Source organism: Rhinopithecus bieti, unplaced genomic scaffold, assembly GCF_001698545.2.
Source record: "Rhinopithecus bieti isolate Rb0 unplaced genomic scaffold, ASM169854v2 scaffold_9696, whole genome shotgun sequence".
Taxonomy (NCBI): Eukaryota; Metazoa; Chordata; class Mammalia; order Primates; family Cercopithecidae; genus Rhinopithecus; species Rhinopithecus bieti.
Window position 1 is genome coordinate 574,043 of NW_016806217.1, and position 22,849 is coordinate 596,891.

The following is a 22,849-nucleotide window of genomic DNA, read 5'->3' on the forward strand; positions in this document are numbered from 1 at the left end:
CCCCCGCCACGTAAAGGCATTCTTTGGTGCTTTCTCTTCTGAATTTTGTTTTTTTTCCTTCACTGACCCTGGTGCATTATCTTTTAGTTGGACTGCCAAAACACTTTTCCTTCTCCAAGAAAGGCTCTCTGCTTTCTTCCACAAAGCATTTTTTTAATTTTGAAACCGAAAGCAAACATGACTACTAAAAAGACAAACAGAACTTTTGGGAAAATGGTCTTTAGAAGAACTGAGAACAAATGTGCAGTTACCAACAATTAATCTTTGAAGAAATGTACAGTCAGAAGGTATAAAGAAATACATGTTTTTCATTAATAAATAGAAATTCAGTCATTGATCTATATTTCTTGTAACCAAAGACAAATTCCTACCTTAAGATGGAAAGAATGAAAATGAATTGAAAAACTAGTCAAAATGTTTTGGTTGGTTAAATAAATATTGGACTGAAACAGGAAAAAATTATATCCCTGTATATCTGAAACTACTGAAAATATCAGATAAGAATGAGGAATAAAACAGTCGTTTCCTGCTGTAGTTAGGAGGATTTTTTCTCCCAGGTTGACAAAGATAAAGCAACTCTAGACCATAGAAACTCATCAACTATAAAATGACTCACAAATTGTTTATTAATAAAGGAAACTTACAGACAGCAAGGGAATGGCAACTTTTCCAAGAAAATCTGGGGGTTTATCTCCATCTTCATCAAACACTGTCACTTCCAAAACATCATGGATATCTTTAATGGGACTGTAACAAAAATACCATGTATTATACACAAAAACACACAAGTGAAGTCTGTTCCATGAAGATCTGGAAACACTGTTTCACTAATTAAGTCTGTATGTCCTTAGAGTATAAAACTACCATTTAATTAAATTCCAAAAATTAAATCAAACTGACTGTATTCCCAAACCTTCCATCATAGAAGATTCAGACATCCATACGAAAAAAAGAAGTCAACTTTTTTATTATGACATTTTTCAAACAGTATACCTGTACTCAAGGGTAGGACTTTGAAAGAAACTAAAGAAAGGATAGGGAGAAAGCATTAGCAGTGTCCAACCAAAGTAATTTTTAAAAAGCTTCCAAATGAAAGCAGTTAACATTTTAAAATTAAGAATTACCTTTAAAATAAAATGGTGGTGAAAAATCACTATTTGCTGAAATGTATAGAAAGCCTCTGTTGTTGAAACACAAAATACTACAAATATTTTAAAACTTTTTTTTTTTTTAAATATTGACCAGAAGCCAGATACCAGGGATAATGAAAAATGGAGCCATGGTGATTGGCAATGAGTTAGGGAAATAAGAGACTCTTACACCGGGCCACTGGCAAAGGTGTTTAGCAGAGTTAATCCACTTTTCATAGAGCCTTGGGAATTTTCTACTAATAGCATTAACTCTACTCAAAATGAACTTTATTTTTTCACTTATAAGCACAGGACAGAGCACTGATTTAGCTTCATGGGGGCAGTATATCACAGTTTCACCCAAATTCAACAGGGGCCTCCCCTCAATGTTCAGGTGCCTTGAAATCTAAAGCAAACTAAGATCTTAAGTATATCCAGCCTCCTAAATGCCTGGGTTTGATAGTGTGGGCAGAGAATCACTATGGGATGGGTCGCTCATATAAACTGGAATATAAGGAACCTTTGGGAGTCTCTAAGGAGTCACAGAAAATCTGTATTTTCCTAAAGATTTTGGCAGAATACAAGGGTCTGGCATTAACATGATTTTAGAACACATAAGATCCTTGAATTTAAGGCAGGTCTCCATTTCCTTAACCCAAAAATGAATTAATCTAGAAATATGGAAGCTTCCATTTACTCATAGATTAATTTAGTCACTAAAAGATCTACTTTACAAATGCCTCCTATAACAGTCCCTTGCAGTTCCAAACGGTCTCTTCTATTATTAACACCACACACTATAAAATGAAAGGATAAAATGTTTTCAAAAGAAAAAACAATAAAATTTACTCTTTGCCCATAAAAATGGACAGAAAATTCCACTCAAGAGCCCCAGACTACCTTCCAAGCATAGCAGAAATAATTTCAGAGGTTAAAGCACTTACAATGTAAAAACTTTGTTCCATTCAGGGTTGAGGTTTTTGTAGACGGTATGCGTCTGAAGCCGGTCATTGCCTAACTCCAACAAGCAAAATGGGTCACTCTTCCCTGGAAAGGTAACATACACATTGGTCAAAGACAAGTGAATCTCAGAAGGGACAAGGGCAATGTGAACAAGAGTCAGATAAAGTTGTGCTTGCTGAAAGAAGGAACGCAAGACTCCTTTTCTAATGAGTCATGGAGGCCGTGTGTGGGAATCCAGGAGACAGGCAGAGGCTACAACTGTTATACCTTTAGCATACTTAACGGGTTAGAACAAACACACCACCTGATATGGTCTGGCTGTGTCCCTTACCCGAATCTCATCTTGAATTGTAGCTCCCATAATTCCCATGTGTTGTGGGAGGGACCTAGTGGGAGGTAATTGAATCATGGGGACGGTTTCCCCCATACTGTTCTCGTGGTAGTGAGTATAGTCTCACGAGATCTGATGGTTTTAGAAGTGGTTCTTCTTTCACTTGGTTCTCATTCCCTTTTGCCCGCTGCCATGTAAGACACGATTTTCACCTTCTGCCATGATTGTGAGGCCTCCCCAGCCACGTGGAACCATGAGTCCATTAAACCACTTTTTCTTTATAAATTACCCAGCCTCAGGTATACCTTTATCAGCAACGTGAAAACAGACAAAGATCAGGCCTTGAACGCCAGTGGCCACACACATTTCACAGGAGTGGGAATCCATTTGGCATGAGAGCCCATTTCTTTGTTTTTAAAATGAAGTTCATCTCTGTTTCCTTCCTAAATTCTAAGTCAATCTGTATAATTACAATTCTATAACTGGAAACCTATAACTTACAGGCTTCTACATGGCTGTAAGAGGAAGTGAGAAAAAGTGTAAAACTGCTTCTTTAGGAGTTCAGCTCTGCTCCTAAGCAAACAGCCACAAACACTCATGATCCTGGATACTCAGTACATTATGAGAATACATGAGTTACATTTTTGGTGCCATAAAACAAACAAACAAAAAAGTATAACTCAATAAAGGTTAGAGTTTTTAACTTAACAAAAAAACTAAGCTCATCTTTCACTTCTCACTTCTTCTCTTTCCACTCTATCTCTCATATTTGCACACCAAAAAAGGTAAGAAATTTCCAAATCCAAAGTTAGACCTACAGTGTTACAAAGCAAAAAACTCACTTCCCTGTTGTTGTGTTTGGCGGAAGGATGTGGAATTGGAACTGTCAGAGAAAGAATGAATGGCTCCATAATGTTCACAGGACATTAATGCATTGCTGGCCTCTGCAGCACACTGGCACTTTACAAAGCAGTGCTTGCTAAATTAATTGGGGGCACAAGGACAGATGCTGTTCCAACAAATGGCCAAGGAGTCCCAGACCAGGGCCTAAGCCAGAGAGTGCTCAGGCCTCTTGACCTGCTGGCCTACCATTCAGGTCACTGAACCTCCATCTAATTCGCTTAATAACCAGGCGCTCTGAGGTACAGCACATCAATAGAGATACTGATACGTGCAGGAGCCTGCATGAAGATTATTGTTTAAAAAGGGAGGAGAAGAAGAGCAGACACATGGGTGATGACTTGTATTAAACAGGAGATTCCGCTCAACTGACTAGTGGCCTGGACACTTAAATCCCTGGCCAAAGCTTTTAAGTCAATGCTACTATTTCAGTTACTAGCAGACAATGATCAAGCCAGACATAAAGGAATGAGTGAGGGTTTTCGATGGTAAACAATGGAAATGGTCCCTGTCTACATGTACCAGAAAAGAAATTTATAAAATAATATCAAAAAGCATTCAGAATTCCTACAAAGTTTGGAGAATCAGGCTAAAAAATATCACTATAAACCAAAGAATACTTAAGCACAAGAAACTCAGCCCATATCTCACACCAGGAAAAGTCTGTTGTGGCCTCTGCTTCCCCAGAATACTGTCCCCACAATTCACTTCCAATATGAATTCTCTACTCTTGCTTCTTTGCCTCACTTAAGGCCGATACAAGGACCTCCGGAGCCTGTCTTTCATAGCCAAGTACCCAGACCTGAAAGGCCAGAATCACAAAGGGAATACTGAATTCATAGCCTCTGTGAATGAAAGTGGGCTTTGACCTCTTCTTCAACATAGACAATGGGAAATGATTCAAACACGGAAGGGGTTTCAGCTGCTGGGGAGTCAAAATCAAACTAACATAAAAATCCATCTGCACCCACAAAAAGTCTTGTTTATTTAAAGACAGTTTACTCTGGCCATGTGGTTTGCAGGGGAAGAGGCTGGAGTTAGCTGGGAAAAAGCCTACCAACATAGAACAACACCATTTCCTCTTCAGCAACTGTGAACAAGAAGACACCACGTACTTTCGGCTTAATGCTCAGGTATACCATGCTTGATTTCTCAACCCAGGCTGAAACAGCTACTTAACCGTTTGTCAGACTATTAGTAGGTGTCAGCGCTGCTCCTCTGGAGACACCAGCATGACACGCCATCAGCAGTTGCTCCAGGGAAACCGTCTGACACTTTTAATGAAAACCCTGGGGTTACTCCACAGCAGGGCAGAGATGCTGCCTGGTCCTGTTGAGGCACAGGTGGGCTCATTCTGTGGCTCCCGCTCTCTCAAGCAAGCACGCTCTTAGCTGTCCCAGCTAATGAGGAACAGACTTTCGTTCAGAAACCAGGAACTTCAGTTATGTGTCTCCAAGGGACACACTGTACCAACTCTCTGAAGATAATTCAGTCAAAGCTCATTAAAATGCTGCATTTATTAATATTACAGAATAAACAGAGAGAAGCAAGAAGAAACAAAGACATGAAAATGTTTACAGAGTAATTTACGCACACTTTATGGATTGATTTCTCTTAAAAAGTTTCAGATACATGGGGACTTTGAGTAAAATTTAAATAACAAATATTCTTATTTGAGATAACAAGTATCTTTCATGATAAAGGAAATGTCCAAATGCTCACCAATGGTACCGAGAGAAAAGGACAAGGCAGACTGACATACATGCATTTGAGGCTGTACTTTTCCTCTTTGTATCACCCATTTCACAGGGAAAACATCTAGAAGACCTCCTCTGTGTCCCCATGCCACATCACCTTGACACATTTATGCCACCGACAATTCAGTTTCAAATTGAGGTTTAGCACTTTGTACTCAATAGCCTTTGCTATTTTCCAGCATTGCTTTAAAATTTATTTGTATTTCTTGAACGGCAAGTAAGGGAGGTTCACTTAAACAGTTTTACCTTTGTATCAATTACAGAAGTTGAATGACAAATAATAAATGTGTTGCAATAGTCATATCATTCATTTGATAACCCTTTTTTGTTGTTGTTGTTGTTTAATGGAGTCTCGCTTTGTTGCCTAGGCTACAGTGAAGTGGTGTGATTTGGTTCACTGCAGCCTCTGCCTCCCAGGTTCCAGCAGTTCTCCCTCCTCAGCCTCCTGGGTAGCTGGGATTATAGGCATGCGCCACCACGCCCAGCAAATTTTTGTCTTTTTAGTGGAGACAGGGTTTCACCATCTTGGCCAGGCTGGTCTCAAACTCCTGACCTCAGGTGATCCACCCACTTCAGCCTCCCAAAGTGCTGGAACTACAGGCATTAGCCACCATGTCCAGCCCATTTGATAACCATTTACTAAGCATATAGCTTAATAAATGTTCCTAGCACTAAACTGACCCTGACATACAATGATCACCTAAGCTATTACCTGCAAGGGACTCTCATAATGGTCTCTGCTATTCTGAAAATGCTGCCTTTTCCAAGAAAACTTTCCTCACTCTCATCCCACAGCAAACTGAGTTGTTTCCATTTCAGATCTCCAATTGTGTATTGCCCTTACTTCTCTTATATCCCACATTTGTAAACTTCCACTCCACAGTCAGGATGTGTATTCACTTAAGGGTCCTGATGCAGGCACACCCAATATATGAATGCTCTTACCATCCCCCAAGAAGAGTGCCATGGCCTAGGGACAGAGGGCAGCAGTGAAATGCAGATGAGAACATGAAAGTTCAGAGAAATGTAATGCGGTTCAGAAAAGTTCAGAAAGATTTCTTAGTGGGGGTGATTCTTAATCGAGGTTTACAAGGGGAGTGTTTGATAAGCAGAAATGGATAAGTCCTTCTTATGGAGATGGGACAGGTCAAAGCATCAAATTTATTAGGAAGATATATATCATATATATATATCTTCCTAATAAAAAATGAGATACATATATATCTCACATATATGATATATACGTAAGTCTCATATATCTCATATATATGTGTAAGTCTCATATATCTCATATATATGATATATATGTATCTCATATATATGAGATATATATGTATCAATCATAGCTCATGGTACTGTAACTTCGAATTCCTGGGCTCAAGCAATCCTACTACCTCAGCCTCTATGACTAGCTAGGACTACAAGGACATGCTACCACTGCTGGTTAATTTAATTTTTTTTTCTTTTTTTGGTAGGTACCAGGTTTCATCATGTTGACCAGTCTGGTCTGGAACCCCTGGGCTCAAGCAATCCTCCCTCCTTGTCCTCTTAAATTGTTGAAATTACGGGTGCGAGTCACTGCGCTTGGCCCTAAATGTTTTCTTCTTCTAACTCCACTTCCCCGCCACTTCTCAAAGCCCCCCAACAATATCATCATTTGCTGATCTTGTCTAACATCTTCCCATTTTCATTCTCCCCTCAAAACCCTTGCTCCTCACAGCTGCCAGAATAAACTTTTGTAAGTTTATATCGGATCATATCATTCCCTTAATAGTTTTCCAAATTTGTTCACCTGGCCCCAAAGTTCCTAGGTTATCCAGTCCCACCTAAGACATGAACATCCTCTCCCCTCAGAGGTCCCTTTTGCTTTCTGTCTTCTAGTCCGGCTTGCTTTCTTCCAGACCTCTGAAAAAGCTGGGCAAGCCCTGGAACATTGCTGTTTTCTCATTTTCAAGTGCCTTTCTTTCATCTCTGCAGTGCCAACTCTTTCTCATGTCTCTGTTTGACATCTCTGCTAGAACATCACTTCCTGCAGAATCTCCAATCAGGCATCCCTTCCATAAGAATTAACCCCATGTTCTTGACCTTAGCAGTATAATTGAAATTAGACAGCCACTGGTTAAGTCAGTCACTTCATACGAGGTCAGGGACCAATTCCTCTTTTCTACCATGTCACCAGGAAAAATCATAAGGTATCACACAGAATAGAAAAGGTATATTTGCTAAATAAATGTAAATGTTACTAAGAACCCACCCATTACTATAGAAGCAATTCCTGTTAATTCATGGAATTTCACAAATGAGCTGAATTCGTTCACCCTCATGGTGCCATTAAGTTATAAACCACTAAGTCATCCATATATTCCCGAACTTTGCATTGACTACAGTCCATTTATTTGGCAGGTCGTTGAAGCAGATGGCCTGCCAGAGACAGATTTATGTAGTTTTAATGTGTTTTCAAAAGTTGGTCTTGATTTGGGCTTAGCTATCCATGAGGATCTCATGAAAATTAAAAACGTTCAATCACAACTACTGAGCTTTCTAGAAATTGCAATTATAGTCATCGCTTTGAAAACAGGGCAGCTTTAAGAGATGAGGTATTGCTATGGATACAGCTTCAAGAGACAGACAATTAAATGAAAGCATAATATGGGCATGTGGTTTAAAACTCAGTGAACAATAACCGTGAGACTATTCCTCTACTGACACAAGCAGTCTTATGTTTCAAAACAAAAACAGCAATACAAAAAATCTCGTAGTCACTATGATAATTTACAGAAACAACTCAAAAGTCAGTATTATAGTACATGACAGAAGTATTTTTACTCTATAATGTGGGGTCTAAGTGCCCTATTTTGGTCAACAGTTTAACAACAACAACAAAAAGATGAATACACCAAGCTATTTTATATTAATAAAACTATCATCCAGATTATCAAAATGTAAAATTCAAGCATGAAAGTAGTTCAGTAAGAGAATTCCTCTACCATGAAGCATATTTTTTGTCTTCTTTTTAAGCACTCAATAGAAATAGAAACAAAAAGAAACATCTTAGAGTGGTAACTAGATTTCTAAAAGTGGCTGAAGAGATAAAAGTAGTTATTAGCTTATACGTCTAACATGATCAAAAATTAGGGAAATTATAAACAATAAGTGAACAAAACAACCTATGTAATTCTTCATGTATCAAATATACTCTAATAAAATCATTTAATAAAGAACGGGAAAAACATTTACTAAGCACAAAATATTTATCAGGCATGTTCATTTAGGATTTGATTTAACCCTTAAAATACCCATGAGGACATAGAGGCTTAGGGGGAGCCTAAGGCCAGTATGTGGGAGAACTGAGATTAACACATGGGTCTCTGCTTCTGTATAGCTTCTATGTCATTACACACAGGGATTAAAATGAGAGGCAGCTACCACACAAACAAAAGGCAAAAACATAGGCACTAATTTTTATCTTCAATGAATAAATCATTGAACTGGACACTGATTTAGTCAAGGCTGAATCCAGGGCCCATGGAAAAGGCTCATGCACTTACCCAAGGGATGGAATATTTTACCGCAGTTATAGCTCAGATCTGTGTGGGGGACAGACCAAGAGCTCCTCCTAATGGCATAGCCAAGGAACCAGTGAACTGGAAATGCAACCCCTGATTTTGAAGGTCTCCATCTATTTCCAAGGTACACACTACCTGCTACACCTGATGTCCTGCAGTACAGGAGCGAAGGCAGAGTGAAGACTGAGCCTTCTCTTAGGGATCACAAGCTCCTAAGGGTGTGTCTGTTAACCAAGTGTGGTGCTCGATGAATATCCATTGTCAGTTACCAGAACTGCCCCCAAGCTGACTTTCCTGAAGTTGAGAAATATTTAAAAAGTGGTAGAGGAAGCTATATTGGGTTCCCTGGAAAGAAACAGGGGTTCTGGAATTAAATGTATCTTTATTCTCCTGGATCAGGCAATTGTGATGGTCCCTAACATTCCTACTTATCAAATAAGGATACTTTATAATAACCTGGATTTCTTGTCTGGAAACATATGTTTATTTCTCCTCTGATAGATATTTTGAGATTATGCTAATTTGGGAGTCATTTCATTTATTAACAGTGGAAAGAGAAAAGGGTCCAACTGACACCTTTATTACCAAGATATCAAGAGGATCCAGATATATTTGGAAACTTTTCATGATTGATGGCTGGTTTTGTGGTTTTGTTTTAATGGCAAAGAGTGCCACAAAGTCTCAAGGGCAAAATAAAAATCCCCAGGAGAATTTTAGAAAGCAAGCAACTCCAAATTGTGAGTCAAGATGATATTTCCAGTTTTGTCCCTCCATTGTCTCCTGATAATTCCCTAGCTTCTCATCATAACATATAGATTATTAGAATAATGGAAACATGAAAAATGAAGATGAGTGATATGGTTTGGATCTATGTCCCTACCCAAATCTCAGATCCAGGTGTTATCCCCAGCGGTGGAGGTGGGGCCCAGCAGGAGGTGATTAGATTATGGGGGTGAATCCTTCATGAATGGTTTAGCACTATTCTCTTGGTGCTGTCTCCTGATAGAGTTCTCATGAGATCTGGTTATTGAAAAGTGTGTAGCATCCCCTACCCCACTGGTCCTGCCCCTGCCATGCAAGACTCCTGCTTCACTGCTCCTGCTTTGTCTTCCATCAAGAGTTAAAGCTCCCTGAGGACTCCCAAGAAGCAGAAGTTGTCAGGCTTCTTGTACGGCCTGCAGAGCCATGAGCCAATTAAACCTCTTGTTTTGTAAATAATCCAGTCACAGGAATTTCTTTATAGTAATGTGAGAACAGATTAAACAATGGGATAGTGCTATAAAAAGAGAGGATATTGAAGCCTATACTGCATTTTCTGTTGTGCTGTTATGTCACTTCATATCCTCCCACACTGAGCTATGCATGGAGGGCTGCTCTGATTGCTTTGTTGCTACTCTTGGCATGGTGAGTTAAAGAAAACTCCCTGAAGTTTCTAGTTCCCCTATTATGCCAGGATTCTGAGTGGGTAGGGGGCATCCTAGGAGGAACAGGGTAAGGGCCATTAGTATGAAGCAGAGGGAGACTGAAGAATGGCCTCTTGCCTTTGGAACATTCTTTATGGGGAAGGAGGTCTCTTACAAGAATTATTTTAGAGAATAAAACTAATAAAGAGAAAGCTTAAGTAACAGGAAGGTAGCTGTATGAACCACATTTTGATTTTAAGAATGCTAAGGAAGAATCATTGATTTGGTGTAGAATACTTGGCATACGCATCATGCCAATGGTGGCCATGATGTTTCGATTCCTAGTGCTGAATTAACCCCAACACATTACAATCCTGGCAGCTTCTCACCAGCATACTATCAATTATAATAAGGCTATCCTGAATAATCTGCACACATGTGCTGAACATACCAAGACAGTTTCCTACTCTTCATTGGCTGATCTCTCTCAATGCGTAAGATTGCTGTTGTCATGTATACTGAAAGGTGATACAATCTGGACTGAAAAACATTTCAATTCTCTAACAATTTTCCCATTAGCCCATTGTTTACTATATTATCTTTTTACAGTTTATGAGATTAACTTTGTATTTTCTTACAACAGTATTAATTTATGATCAGATGTGCCGCTGGGCAGCATATACCATGACTTTCTGTCTGGGCCTCTACTGTAGATATGAAACCTGTTATACTGTCCATTTCTCAGCATTGTCCAGAATAAAATGTTTCTCTTTCTCAGTTAATCATTTGAATGTGAGTTATTTTCTTCTTAAAATACTTGCGTTTTAAGACTAGCAGCAGCTTAGTGAAGTATGCTGGTCTTGTCAAACATTACACACAGCTATTCACCTTGAACCTCCAAGTACAATTTACCATTTGTTTCATGAATCAAGGCTGTGGCCTGGTTTACTACAAAAGTAATGACATCAGGCTGCATCACCTATCACTTAAAAATGTTAGGTTATGCTAGGCACAAGGAATTTGTGAAGCAAATTCTTTAAAAATTATTTGACAGGCTTTTCTACTAGAATAACTGCTTATGGCTATCCATGTCTAACATTGGCATAGATCTGAGAAAAAATAGCTTTTACCAATTTTAAAGATAGGTTCCAAAGAAGAAAGATTACTTAAGATTCTTTGAATAAAGTCTTCTCTCGTACACAAATGTCAGAAACTCTAAAAAATGCCAAGATAAATATACATTTAAATTTATTAACAGATAGCTTCAATCACAACAAAATAGCATATTTATTAAAAGGCATAATTTAAAACAATAAATATATCTTTTAATACATTAGAGAATTAAAGCCTTTGCCAACTGTAAATATCATAATACTGCTAATAGACACAGATTTAGGCTTATTCATATATTTTAACACATTTGAAAATGTATACACTATTTTCCTTTACAGATAAAACAACTTTATGAGAAATAAATTCACCTGAGTATATATATTTTATTCTAATGTTCTAAAATACTAACACAGTAATGAGTGTTCAATTTTCCAAAGTTGAATTTCTTGTTATGCCTATATAATCATAACATCAATAGGAATATCCTTCTAATTTGATCCCAGTGGCTTGAATGACCTATATTTTCTTTTTCTAATGGTTATTCGAAAAGAGGTGGATGGCTTTAAAATTAGGAAACTACTGAGCATAAAGTTTACTGTATGCATTCATTCACTCCTCCAGGACATGCAGTCCCTTTGCTCCCAGAACAGTAACTATAACCTCTGCATGGACTACTGCCAAGACTAATCCCTATGGACTTTTGCTTTATCAGGATTCCTGAACTTTACGTGAAACTAAACTGAAGCATCAATTATTGTGGTTACTTCATGTTGTTTTAGAAACATGCAATTACCACAAAATAAAATATATGATAAAAGAAAAGCTGAAAGAACGAAAGGTTCCCTTTTGCACCGTGTCTAAAAGACCATCATTCTTCAGAGAATGTCCCTGGTTATCTGGAGTAAATGCATTTTTTTAAATTTGTGGGTGAATGCTTTACTCCCTTAGCAACTGCAATAAATGAACGCTGATTTATAAAGTAAGGTGACCGGAAAATGAAGGGTATAGAGTAGGAATAGTTACGAATATTTACTTAATTTCTTAAATGTTCCTGGCACTGACAAAAATGGGTGGCTTCTCTGATCCTGATCCAATGACACTGCTGAGGTCTGTTTTATTTTTTTACTACGTACTTTGAATCAGTAACAATAATGATAACAGCAATAACACCTGATCCCCACTATAGGCCACGATCGCTAACCTTTTAGAGGTATTCATTGCTACCTCACTGTAATCTGAATCCACTTCTTTTTTCACACAGAAAAGTTAAATTACAACTATCTGGAATAAATCCACTTTGTAGCCCTAAAGCAGTGCCTTGGTTGGAACACTCTGGGGGATTCACATAGGAGCCTGACAATGTATAAACATAGACTGTGAAACTCAGTTCTAAAACAAAAATCATTATGGTCTAGACACGTTTAGCCAATGACAAATCACTTTTCCTCAATTCACAATAGCAACAATTTTCTCATAAATACAGAAATAGTAAAACACCAGGGCATTTAGTCAAACCACACAGCATTATTTCATTTCTAACTACAGTTATTGTTATTGGAATTTGTTGGTACTTACCTTCATCTACTCCAAAACTATCTACTGAATACCTTGAATGTAAAACAACAAAATGAAAATATTTCTCCCAAAATTATTCTTCCATAGACAGGGTCTTTACAAGACTCTTTCTTCAGGTATCCTCTCCTATTCACTTTATTTTAATAGTTAAAATACTCTTTGGAGATGATACACTGGCCTGAAACAATCTTTATATAAACTAGTTTTGGGGGCTTTATATGGAGGTTACTTGATAAGACAGGTTAAATAAAGTCAGTTTTTCAAAAGTGTTTCCATTAGCCAGGTGTGGTGGCAGGTATCTGTAATCTCAGCTACTGGGGAGGCTGAGGCAGAAGAATTGCTTGAAGCCAGTAGGCGGAGGTTACAGTGAGCCAAGATGGTGCCATTGCACTCCAGCCTGGGCGACAGAGCAGGACTCCATCTCAGGGAAAAAAAAAAAAAAAAACAAAGGGTTTCCACATATGGATGTTGTTGTACACAAGCCTTCAAAAAATACTCTTCATGCATTACAATTAGTCACTGAAGATTCAAAAACATATATATGCAAGCTACAGAAAGAATTTTTTTAAATGCTAGAAGGCATAAATGAGTTCTTGGGGCTGGAGACATTTCCTGAGAGAACAACAATTGTGCATTCAAAAAGTGCTGTATGTAAACAATTAGACAGAAGTAAAAATAATTTTCTCTGGGAAACTCATAGGCAATTCTAAATGTGCTTTAGGGATGACAGAACCACTAATGTCAAAGGCACATGTGAAATGTTGACTGTTTTCATAAAATATAAGTAAAAGAAAATGTCTTAATTAACATGAGATTACAAACATTTGCAAAATACTAGTGAATATGAAGAGCAATCATCTGAGTACTTCACCTACAAACCTCAAAATTGTATCTTCTATTTGGCCCCAAAACCATTTTAGATCTTCTCACTAGTCAGGATCATCTTATAGAGTAGTCATTTCTATTGTTTCATTTTGAGCAGGGTGAGGAGAATTTTTTTTTTTTTCAACTAAGTTTATATTTCCTAAAATGTCTGTAATATAATGTGCTGAAAACTAAAGTTCTCTTTTCCAATGGTTGAACTTCCTCAAACTCAGTCTCAGAAATTTAGAGGCTGTACAAATATAGTGAAATTGTTCCTGTCTGGAAGGAAGAAAACAGTAGCCCACATTTTAAAATACGGGATATATATATTTAAAAACCATGCAATCCTGAATCAATAGATAGAACCATGCTGTAGAATACTCTTTGTATTCATCAATTTACTTGGTAAATAGCATCTGTCATGTAGGCGGCTAAATTGTTAGTCAGCACAAGGGGGTAATTTGGCAATGAGTGGGGAGCCGCTGTCAGACACTGGCGTGTCTGGATTACTCTACGTGCGGCAGAGCATAATTCAGCACAAAGCATGTCTGTTTTGGCCTCTTTCTAAAAGTTCAAGTTAGAGAAGCACCAACAGAAACTTCCTATAAGACAATGTCAACTGCAAAGTGGTACCAGGGCCTAGACTCTGGTCATTGTTACGATGAGGTGCCAGCCGGATCTGACTTCAAGCTCAGATTTATGAACCATGTGAACCATTCAGGCAGAGAGCAGCAAAAGGCAAGAAGTTGAATCGCTGTCATTTGAGGTTACACAGAAAAGCTTGACCAACAACTTAATTTAACAAATAAAGAAGTCGTGACTCATAATCCACAAATATTTTTGAAGCTCAATAGAGCTGAATATTGCTGAATCAGCATAAAATCATTTGGGGAAAAAATGTGTAAAAAAGGTGCATTATGTGAAAGAAATTGTTCAAGTCTACCTCTTCTTTGCTATGACTCTGTTTGAAGGAGCATGACTGTTATATTCATAATTCTACTTATTAAGCATTTTGCTTTGCCAGGAGATTGCTTCAAAGCAGGAAATAAAGATAAATTAGAAAACGAAAATGTCCTGTACCTGAGAAATCTGCCGCTAAGAGATCTGCTGCCTTTAAAATCTTCACTTGTAAAATGCCGACGTCTTTCATATCTTTCAGGGAGTTCCATAAGCACTGAGGGTTGAAAAGGTGATAACAAGTGAAAACAGCTTTTTAATACACTCTTTAATGTCATAAAGTCCCATAGGAAGTGCATCCTAGATTTATTTTCCTTTCTCTCACGAAATCTTTAAAAAAAAAATCCCCCAAAATGTATTATATAAGTTAACAGGACAGTTAGGCACTGATAGCAGCCAAATTAAAAGAAAAGTAGCCGAGAATTAATTAACTACACATTTAAAATAAACCAATTAGAAGTAGATATAATCTACTTTTAACATTGCCCCCTGGTGATAGCATAGATACCCCACCGGGAAAATGTGTGGGTAGAATTACATTGACACTCTTTTTCCTGCCTTCTTTCTCATTAATGCAACTTTTAAATCACTCTAAAACACAACATTATTCTGACCTCGTTAGTACAAACTTTATGGATACCAGAGGACTAAACTTGGACCCATCACAGATACTTATTACCACTGGAAAGAGAGTTGGGGTGGAAACAGAGTAAATTTTCTGGTCTATGTTTTAGCTAGCTCATTGAATTAGAGATTAAGCATCTCGTATCACCCTAGATTCATATTTACTTTAGCCTTGAGTTCGTATGAGCCAAAGTCTGAATCTACATCTACTGCTCATTCTTAAGCACATATAGCAGTATTTGGATGTTTATATACATGGCATCCTTAAAAAATCGTGCATGAAAGAGGCCAGCAGATAAACTCTCTTCTCATGCTTCCAGAACACACCTACTGAAAAAGACACTGCCTTAAAACTGTTGGATATGCTATTTGTCATCATTAGATAGCTAAAAACCTGTGATAAACAGATCGCAAGGATTTACGAAAGGGTATTAAAATACTTGCTATTTAGGCATTTCAGATAGAATAACACAAGCTTAATAACAGTTTGCCTAACTTAATATGCATCATTCCTAAAAACATTTGCAAGTTGTTTCTCCTCTATATTTTCAACCTAAACAAACAAACAAAGCAATTAGTTTTTAAACTAAGAGAACGCATTTGAAATGAAGTGCTTTTACAATTTAGAAGTGGAAATGCCTTTAAAGATGATCTGTTCTTACAACCTGAAAAACAAATCCAGGGGGCTGTAACTTGTGCTTTGAAACAGCATTCGTTCCCTCTAACATGCTGGCCAGCTTGCTAGCTGAAGAAGCACTCAGTATTTCTATTTTGATCATAGCCTCTTCAAACCTCTTTTCGATTACTACTCCTCAAATCCTAAAGCATTATTCAAAGCAGGCATTACTTTATCCACTTTACACCTAGATGTAGATGGTATCTAATGTTACTTTATAAATACACAAAACTCCTCATGAATTTGGTGAATTTGTCAACTTATCCATTGGAAAGCTTGGGGAAAAGTTTTATCCTTCACCATTAAATTTTCATTTGCTTACCTAATCAGAGAGAATGTTAATAGTGAGTTGTGTCAAACCTTCTTCACAGTATGCCAAGCTCACATGCATAATCTGCATTGACAATGAGCTATGTGGCTAGGTCTTGTACTCCCGAAGATAAAGAATTATTCAATTAATCAATACAGCTACACGGTGAAGGACCCTGGTGACACTAAAGTTTACGCTGAGAATGATAGTACCATTGAATAGGGATTCATCTTTGCTTCATTTTCATGCCACTTTCCTAAAACATGCCTTCCCTGTGTGGCACTAAAATAAACATATTGATTTATAAAGAAGATAGGATAAAAGCAGAATGCAAATAAAGGCACCCAGAAAGCCAGAGTACACAAAATAAATGAAGAGGACACAGCCATTTCATTTAAAAATGCTGAGTGGACTGTTAAGCACACTGTAACTACTTAGGGAGAAATCACACACTGGTCTTATCCAGAGTAGTTCAGAACAGCAGTCCTTCGTGTCCAGCTAGTGTTATTGCTTTACAAGGCATGAGCAGGTTCTCACTTATCCTAAGAAGTTGTGCAAAGGTGTCCATAACACTGCAAACATTAATGGCTGGTAAAGTTATTTGTGACCTTATATTAAAAGTCCTATTTACACACACAGACAGGCTAAGCAGGAGTCTGCTTCCCTGGGGATTTCAACATTCCCTAAAGACTTGCTAAAAGCTAAAAATTCATAATATCTTTTTGCCTTTTAAAATAGCAAAGCCAACTCTTAATTCTACTGTCACCTTTTCACTAATGCATTAACCCCTAAGTCTGATGTCTTGCTTTATGACGTACAATGAAACTTGGGACAAAGATCTCTTTTGATGTAGTTTTTCAATTCAGAGACTTTGTTTCAACAAAGACTTTGTTTTAAAAGAGAAGGCGGGAGGAGGAGGAGTGCACAATAAGGCAAAACACTCACATATCGCTGGGTAATCTGCTTTCTTTCGCTGGGGTCTGCTAAGGGGCAGACACATAGATCAGAGATGGAGACCCCCGCACAGGGTGTAAGTGTGACCAACATAAGGAGAGCCCCCAGACAGCTGTCCAGTGGCAGCTCCAGGCAGTTGGCTTGCTTCAGAGGGAGTGCCGAGATATCCACTTTACACCTAGAAAAGTTTCAGGAATCAGAGAAAGAAAAGTTATTAATTCAAGGCCGTTGTGGTACCTCCAAAGCACCTGGCTTTGATTTCATCATCCCCCAAAATTCACTCTGTCTGGTCTTAGGTTTATTGAACAGCGAAGGTTGCCCCAATTCATAAGGCTCACTCCCAGCCTAACACATGCTAAAATTAAGGAGAGGAAGAGGTCCAGAAAATCAAAAAGAAGGCAGCATTGGCAGATGGAAAATGAAAACAGGAGTAGGATCTTTGCCAAATAAGGTTTGTAGAAAGATAAAATCAAAAATTAGGGAGAAAAAGGTTTGAAAGTTTAAGCCTTATGAGTAAGCATGCTGTATGGCTTCCCTGGGCTGTGTCTTCTACGATTAAAGAGAATAAAGGATCATGGTTCAAAACATGAAGGGAAAAAAAAAAAAAAGATAAGAGAAAGGCAAGTGGGAGAGGGTTAATGGAGAAACCGTTTTCTTCCTGATTAATGCCAACTGGTGAATTTTTATCTTAAACAACACGTTAAGGTGTTTTCCTAATAGGCACAGTTCCACAGGGTTTCCCCAGGTGGGTTTCTTTCGGACAAATGAAGCATGAAGTGCTGTTGATTGATCCCATTTCAGCAGCACTGCCAGGAAAGGCTGTACCCATCTGCTATAAATTGCATGTTTTCCGCCTCTTAACAGCCAATGTTCTGGGGATGTTGAAAACCTCAAACACATTTAAATACAGAAGCAAACACCAAAAAAGGGGACTGAGGTGCTAAGCCATTTATTTGCCTTAACACTGACAACTCTGGGTTTGCCTGGACCACACCTGCTCTGTTTATGTATGCAGGTGGCTGAAGTAGGTGGGGTGGAGTAAAGTGGGGTATGGTATTCCCAGACATCATTTTTATTTTTCACATTCTCCTTTACCCTCCATAATTATAGAATAAGATGAATATTCAAGACTTCAGAAAAGGATGGAAGCACTGCTCCCCAGAATGAACAATAAAGATAGATTCTTTTCCTAAGCCGTCAATGGACTTTGTACATTTGCAGTTAATTACAAATAGGTAAACTTACATACTACATAAAGCGATGGCAATTTTGAGCCATATGGTTATGTGGACGAAAACTTCCACTTTAAGAAATCTGAGAGAAAAGTTGCAGTCATGTTTCCAAATAAATATGACAGTAAAAGACTCTACTAGACTTTATTACAAGATTTTAAAATATTTTACATATCAATATGTGTCCGTATAATTAATTTAGGTGGGAATTTATTTCCTATTTATTTCCTATTTATCAAAAGTGACCCCAATTACAGGAGGGAGTGGCCATTAGAGTTTTTGCATGTAATAAATTCATCAAATATTTTATAAGAGAGAGATTACAAAAAATGTATTTTAAATAATCCTTTGATTTGAATCAAAACAATTTTCTGTATCAATAGGGAAGCTTTTAAAGTTAAATTGCATTACTATGAAAAAATACGTTATTAAATATTTTTATTTCATAAGCATGACGTAAGTGGGAAATCAAATTTGCTTGGAAAGAAAGAAATGTCAAGTGCTTTAGACCATTTATTTCTAGAAAAGTAGGTCCCCACAAATTCTTAACCAATATTGCAGTAATATTTCTATTTAGGAATAGTTTGCTAAGCCTTATTTTACACTGTTACATACACTTTCATTTAATAAAGCTCTTTCTTATGGAAAGCTAAATAATCCAAATGTGTAGAAATTTTCTCTGCTAATCACACTGTTACAAATTAACAATAGCCTATTGATGGCACATTCTTTTTAACACCATTAATAATGGCAATTTGGTTTTATCCTTTAAACGTTTGCCTTCTTTGTTGGGATGGTGGTTTTGTTGGTTCTTTGAGCAGCCAAAATTTATTTAGATACAAGTGCTCTGACAGCTAATAATGTTTGAGGGTAAAAAATAATATATAAGTTAAGCTCTAATAAAATTTTTCTTGGATAATTCAAAATGAACCTGATATTAATTCTAGAGTAATCTAATAATGCTGTGAGCAGTATTACCATAATTGGAATAACTGAAAATTTTCCTAGTGACTGTTTAAGTGCTCAACTTATTGGAACAGAGCAGTTTATCAATTTTAAGTAAAAGCTGAACCACATACCAGATGAAATGCAAAGTAAATATTGGGTTTCTTCTCAAAATTACACATTTTCACAAGCTTTTCTCTCATTTCTGTCTACTGCGAATGTTTTACACTTATGTTATTATAAAAAAATAGTCCCTTCACTAGAATGAACACTTTCATGAAAAATAGCCATTTCTAGTTTAGATATTAGAGTCCTATAAGCAACAGGTTGAAGATTTAGGCATCAGCTTAATACATTCTACATTCTTTGATAACTAACAAGTAAATGTAGCCAAATATTTACTTGTACTTTCTCTGTGACTAGAAGAAACAAGCTAAACTGATATATTAGCATTATGATATTAGCATCATGTCAATCAAAATTAAAACTTAGTCTTTCTGGACATGGGTTATGACCCAGCCTCTTAGAGGTCCTGACCCACCACATGAACGGGTATGTTAAGAATTAATTTAAAGCTACCATAGTAGCCCCCCTTTAACAATGACTTTTTATAAACATTCTGTAACTCTTCTACCCACCTTGTGTCCCCATTTATTTCCACATTCTAGAAGGAGAAGGAAAGATGGGAGACAGAAAAAAATGTATTTCATACAAAACCTTCTTCAGGCCTCATAGTTAACCTATTTCAACTCCAGCTTACACTGCTCCAGTTTTGTCATAAAGTTTGAAGGAGAACCAGAAGCTCTGGACATTAGCCAGAGACTGAGAGAATTATTTTCTTTAACCCCAACCTAGTAAGAGGTTACTGCATTATCAGAAAAGCAGCAGAATATTTTTTTAACAAAGAGACTTTTTTCCCTTCAAATTGCAAATACTGTTAACCATAATACTCATCCAACCTTCCAAAAGAGAAATATCAAATGACAAAACGGCTTTTGCATTTTTTCTTAAGTTCAAAGACTAAAGTCTTTAAGATGTAAACATTCTATAATACATTCATCAAAGACATCTGCAATACGAAAAATCTCCCAAGAAGAAACTAGGCTTCTTCTTTTTCATTATTGTACTGGATTCTTCTCTGAAAAAAATACTAAATAATTTGGTTGGGCTCTTATGTCTTTCTAGTCACTGCTGAAGACCAGTAAATCTTGCTCTTTTCTGTCCTCTCTTCGGCTACATCTTATTGGCAGGGTACAGGATTAGCCTTTCCCTGTTATGGGCAGGTGTGAGGGGCTAATAACTATTTTTGGTTTGTGGGCTAAAAGTTTTGTATAGCAACTACTAAAATCAGCTCTTGTACCATAAAAGCAGTAATAGACAATGTAAACAAAGTTTTTTCCAAAAAAACTTTATTTACAAAAACAGGCAGCCATATGGATTTCACCTATAAGCCCTGGTTTGCTGACCCCTAAACTACCGAAATACTTGTGATTTAGTGGTGGTGAATTACTCATCTTTTTTTTTTTTTTTTTTTTTTTTTTTTTTTTTTTTTTAATGTCAATTTTTTTAACTCACGACAGCCCAAGAAACTCTGGTCAAAATATCCAATGATCTGTTAGTTAATAAAAATGGATAAAGCAATAAAACCTATAAAAATTGCTCCCTTCTGTCTGATAGAAACAATATGGAAAATACACACTCAAGGCATCTATATAAGGAATTCAATTAATGAGCATGAACCAGTTAAGTCTGCTCCAGTGGCATCACATATGACTTCACACACAAGGGGACTAAATGTCTTTGGACAGTCATTCAGAAGGTGCAACACACCGGGCCCTTAGGTAACCAGGAAATTTTTATTCCAACGTCAGCTTTTTAAAAATGTAATCAATAGGAGCTCCATTGCAACAAGATTTACATTATAGAAATCAAAATAGCCAAGTCGCTGCTGTGTTAGTGTCTAAGAAGGACCACCCATTGTTCATCTGCAAGAGATGGAATCCAATGGCTTTGTGCCTTCACCCCTGCCCTCTTCTCTAGCCTTATCATGTGACACCATTGATCTTTCCACTCCATCAAGGTTCTTGGAGGGAATGTGCTCTCTCTCCTCTCCAGGCCTTTGCCTATGTTATGCTGTCTTCCTGGAAAGCTCTTCTTTCTGTCTCCTTGTTAACTACCACTATTCCTACAAGTCTCAGCTTAGACCGCTGTTCTTCAAGGAAGTCTCCTCTTTCATTCTAAGCCCAAATTGGTATCCATGATGCCAGGACCTGCAGTCCTCATTCCACCTACTGCCACTGCCTGCTTACTTGTAGTAGCCCAAGGACAGCAGCCTTTTCTGTATCATTGTCCACTGAATCCTCAAGTATTTTGCCTTCTGCCCAACATACGATGTGCTCTAGATTTGAATAAATTGAATGCACGAAAGAATTAATGTCAGCACTGTCACAAAACTCATGAAGTCAAAAACTCCAAATTATAGTGTTTTTTTGTGAAGTAACTAAACCTTTTGCAGCCTCTGTTTCTTCCCCTATGTAGGAAAGGAATTGAAATAAATGTATTTACTAGGTGCCTCTCAGATTTAAAATGCCGTTGTTCTACTCACCTGAAGAAAAGAGACTAAATTACTTTTTTTTCCCTTTCCTACAATAGGCATATATTAAAGCCACCCTGTCTAACCCACAGGCAGTTAATGTGCTGATTTAGCATTGTTTCTGACCTCCCATTCTTGTCTTTCTCCATTAATCCCACAGCATTTTAATGTTTTAATTCAACACATAATTTTACCATATCAGTCAGACAAACCTGCTCAAGTTTTACTTGCCATGATAGCTTTTAACCTCTTATTCATTACCATAATTCTGTTTTATATTACAGACTGGTCAGCTTTTAACTTAAAGGCAAGGGGCAGAAAAGAGTGCTAGAGTTTTAAAAGCTGTAAATCTCAGCGGCTAAGGAAGCCAGGGAACAGGAGGAAAATGGTGAATGTGTCAAGCCTGGCTGTAAAAGCAGATCAACGACATGGGGTGCAATTTGTCCAGAGAAATACTCCAGCCCAGATTTTTCACTGCCTCAGAGCCACTAATAAACTGGTAGAATGTCAGAGCCGCTTATCCAGCACCATCTGGGACTGAGGAGGGACTCTGAGGCAGGCTAGTCCGAAGGGGCTTGTGGGTTCCCATTCTCAACCTTTCCAAACTAAATTAAGTCTAGAAAATTCTATAATGAGTTAATCTGTAGAATCCCCTTGAAATATAAAATATACTTTAAGAAATTGGTATGATTACTTTGAAATGGCTCAAAATGGAATAATGTACATTATTCTATATTCATACTCTTGACATTTTGTTTAAAAGTTGGAGCCAGTTAAACTCAGCTTTATGTCTTACTCTCCCCTAAAAGCTCACTGCTTCTATCTAAGATCAGATGCTTTTTTGCTGGTTTTGCCCGTGAACAAACACTGGAGTTGGCAGGCAACACAGTTTCAGGGGATGATGGCTCTTACCCGAGCACCTTCATCTCACCAACCCCAGTGTTTTCAGGAGTTAC

General features: G+C 37.5%; 1 protein-coding gene across 1 annotated transcript in view; it reads right to left on the reverse strand.

The window, feature by feature from the left end:
* MCTP2 (multiple C2 and transmembrane domain containing 2) overlaps nt 1-22,849 on the reverse strand; it is a 267,240-nt gene that overhangs the window by 108,925 nt on the left and 135,466 nt on the right. Inside the window, exons 10-13 of the mRNA XM_017875234.1 lie at nt 17,115-17,301; nt 14,683-14,776; nt 2,075-2,177; nt 645-747 (exon numbers count right to left, since the gene is read on the reverse strand). Of these exons, the coding sequence (XP_017730723.1) occupies nt 645-747; nt 2,075-2,177; nt 14,683-14,776; nt 17,115-17,301 (487 nt within the window). The remainder of the gene's footprint in view (nt 1-644; nt 748-2,074; nt 2,178-14,682; nt 14,777-17,114; nt 17,302-22,849) is intronic.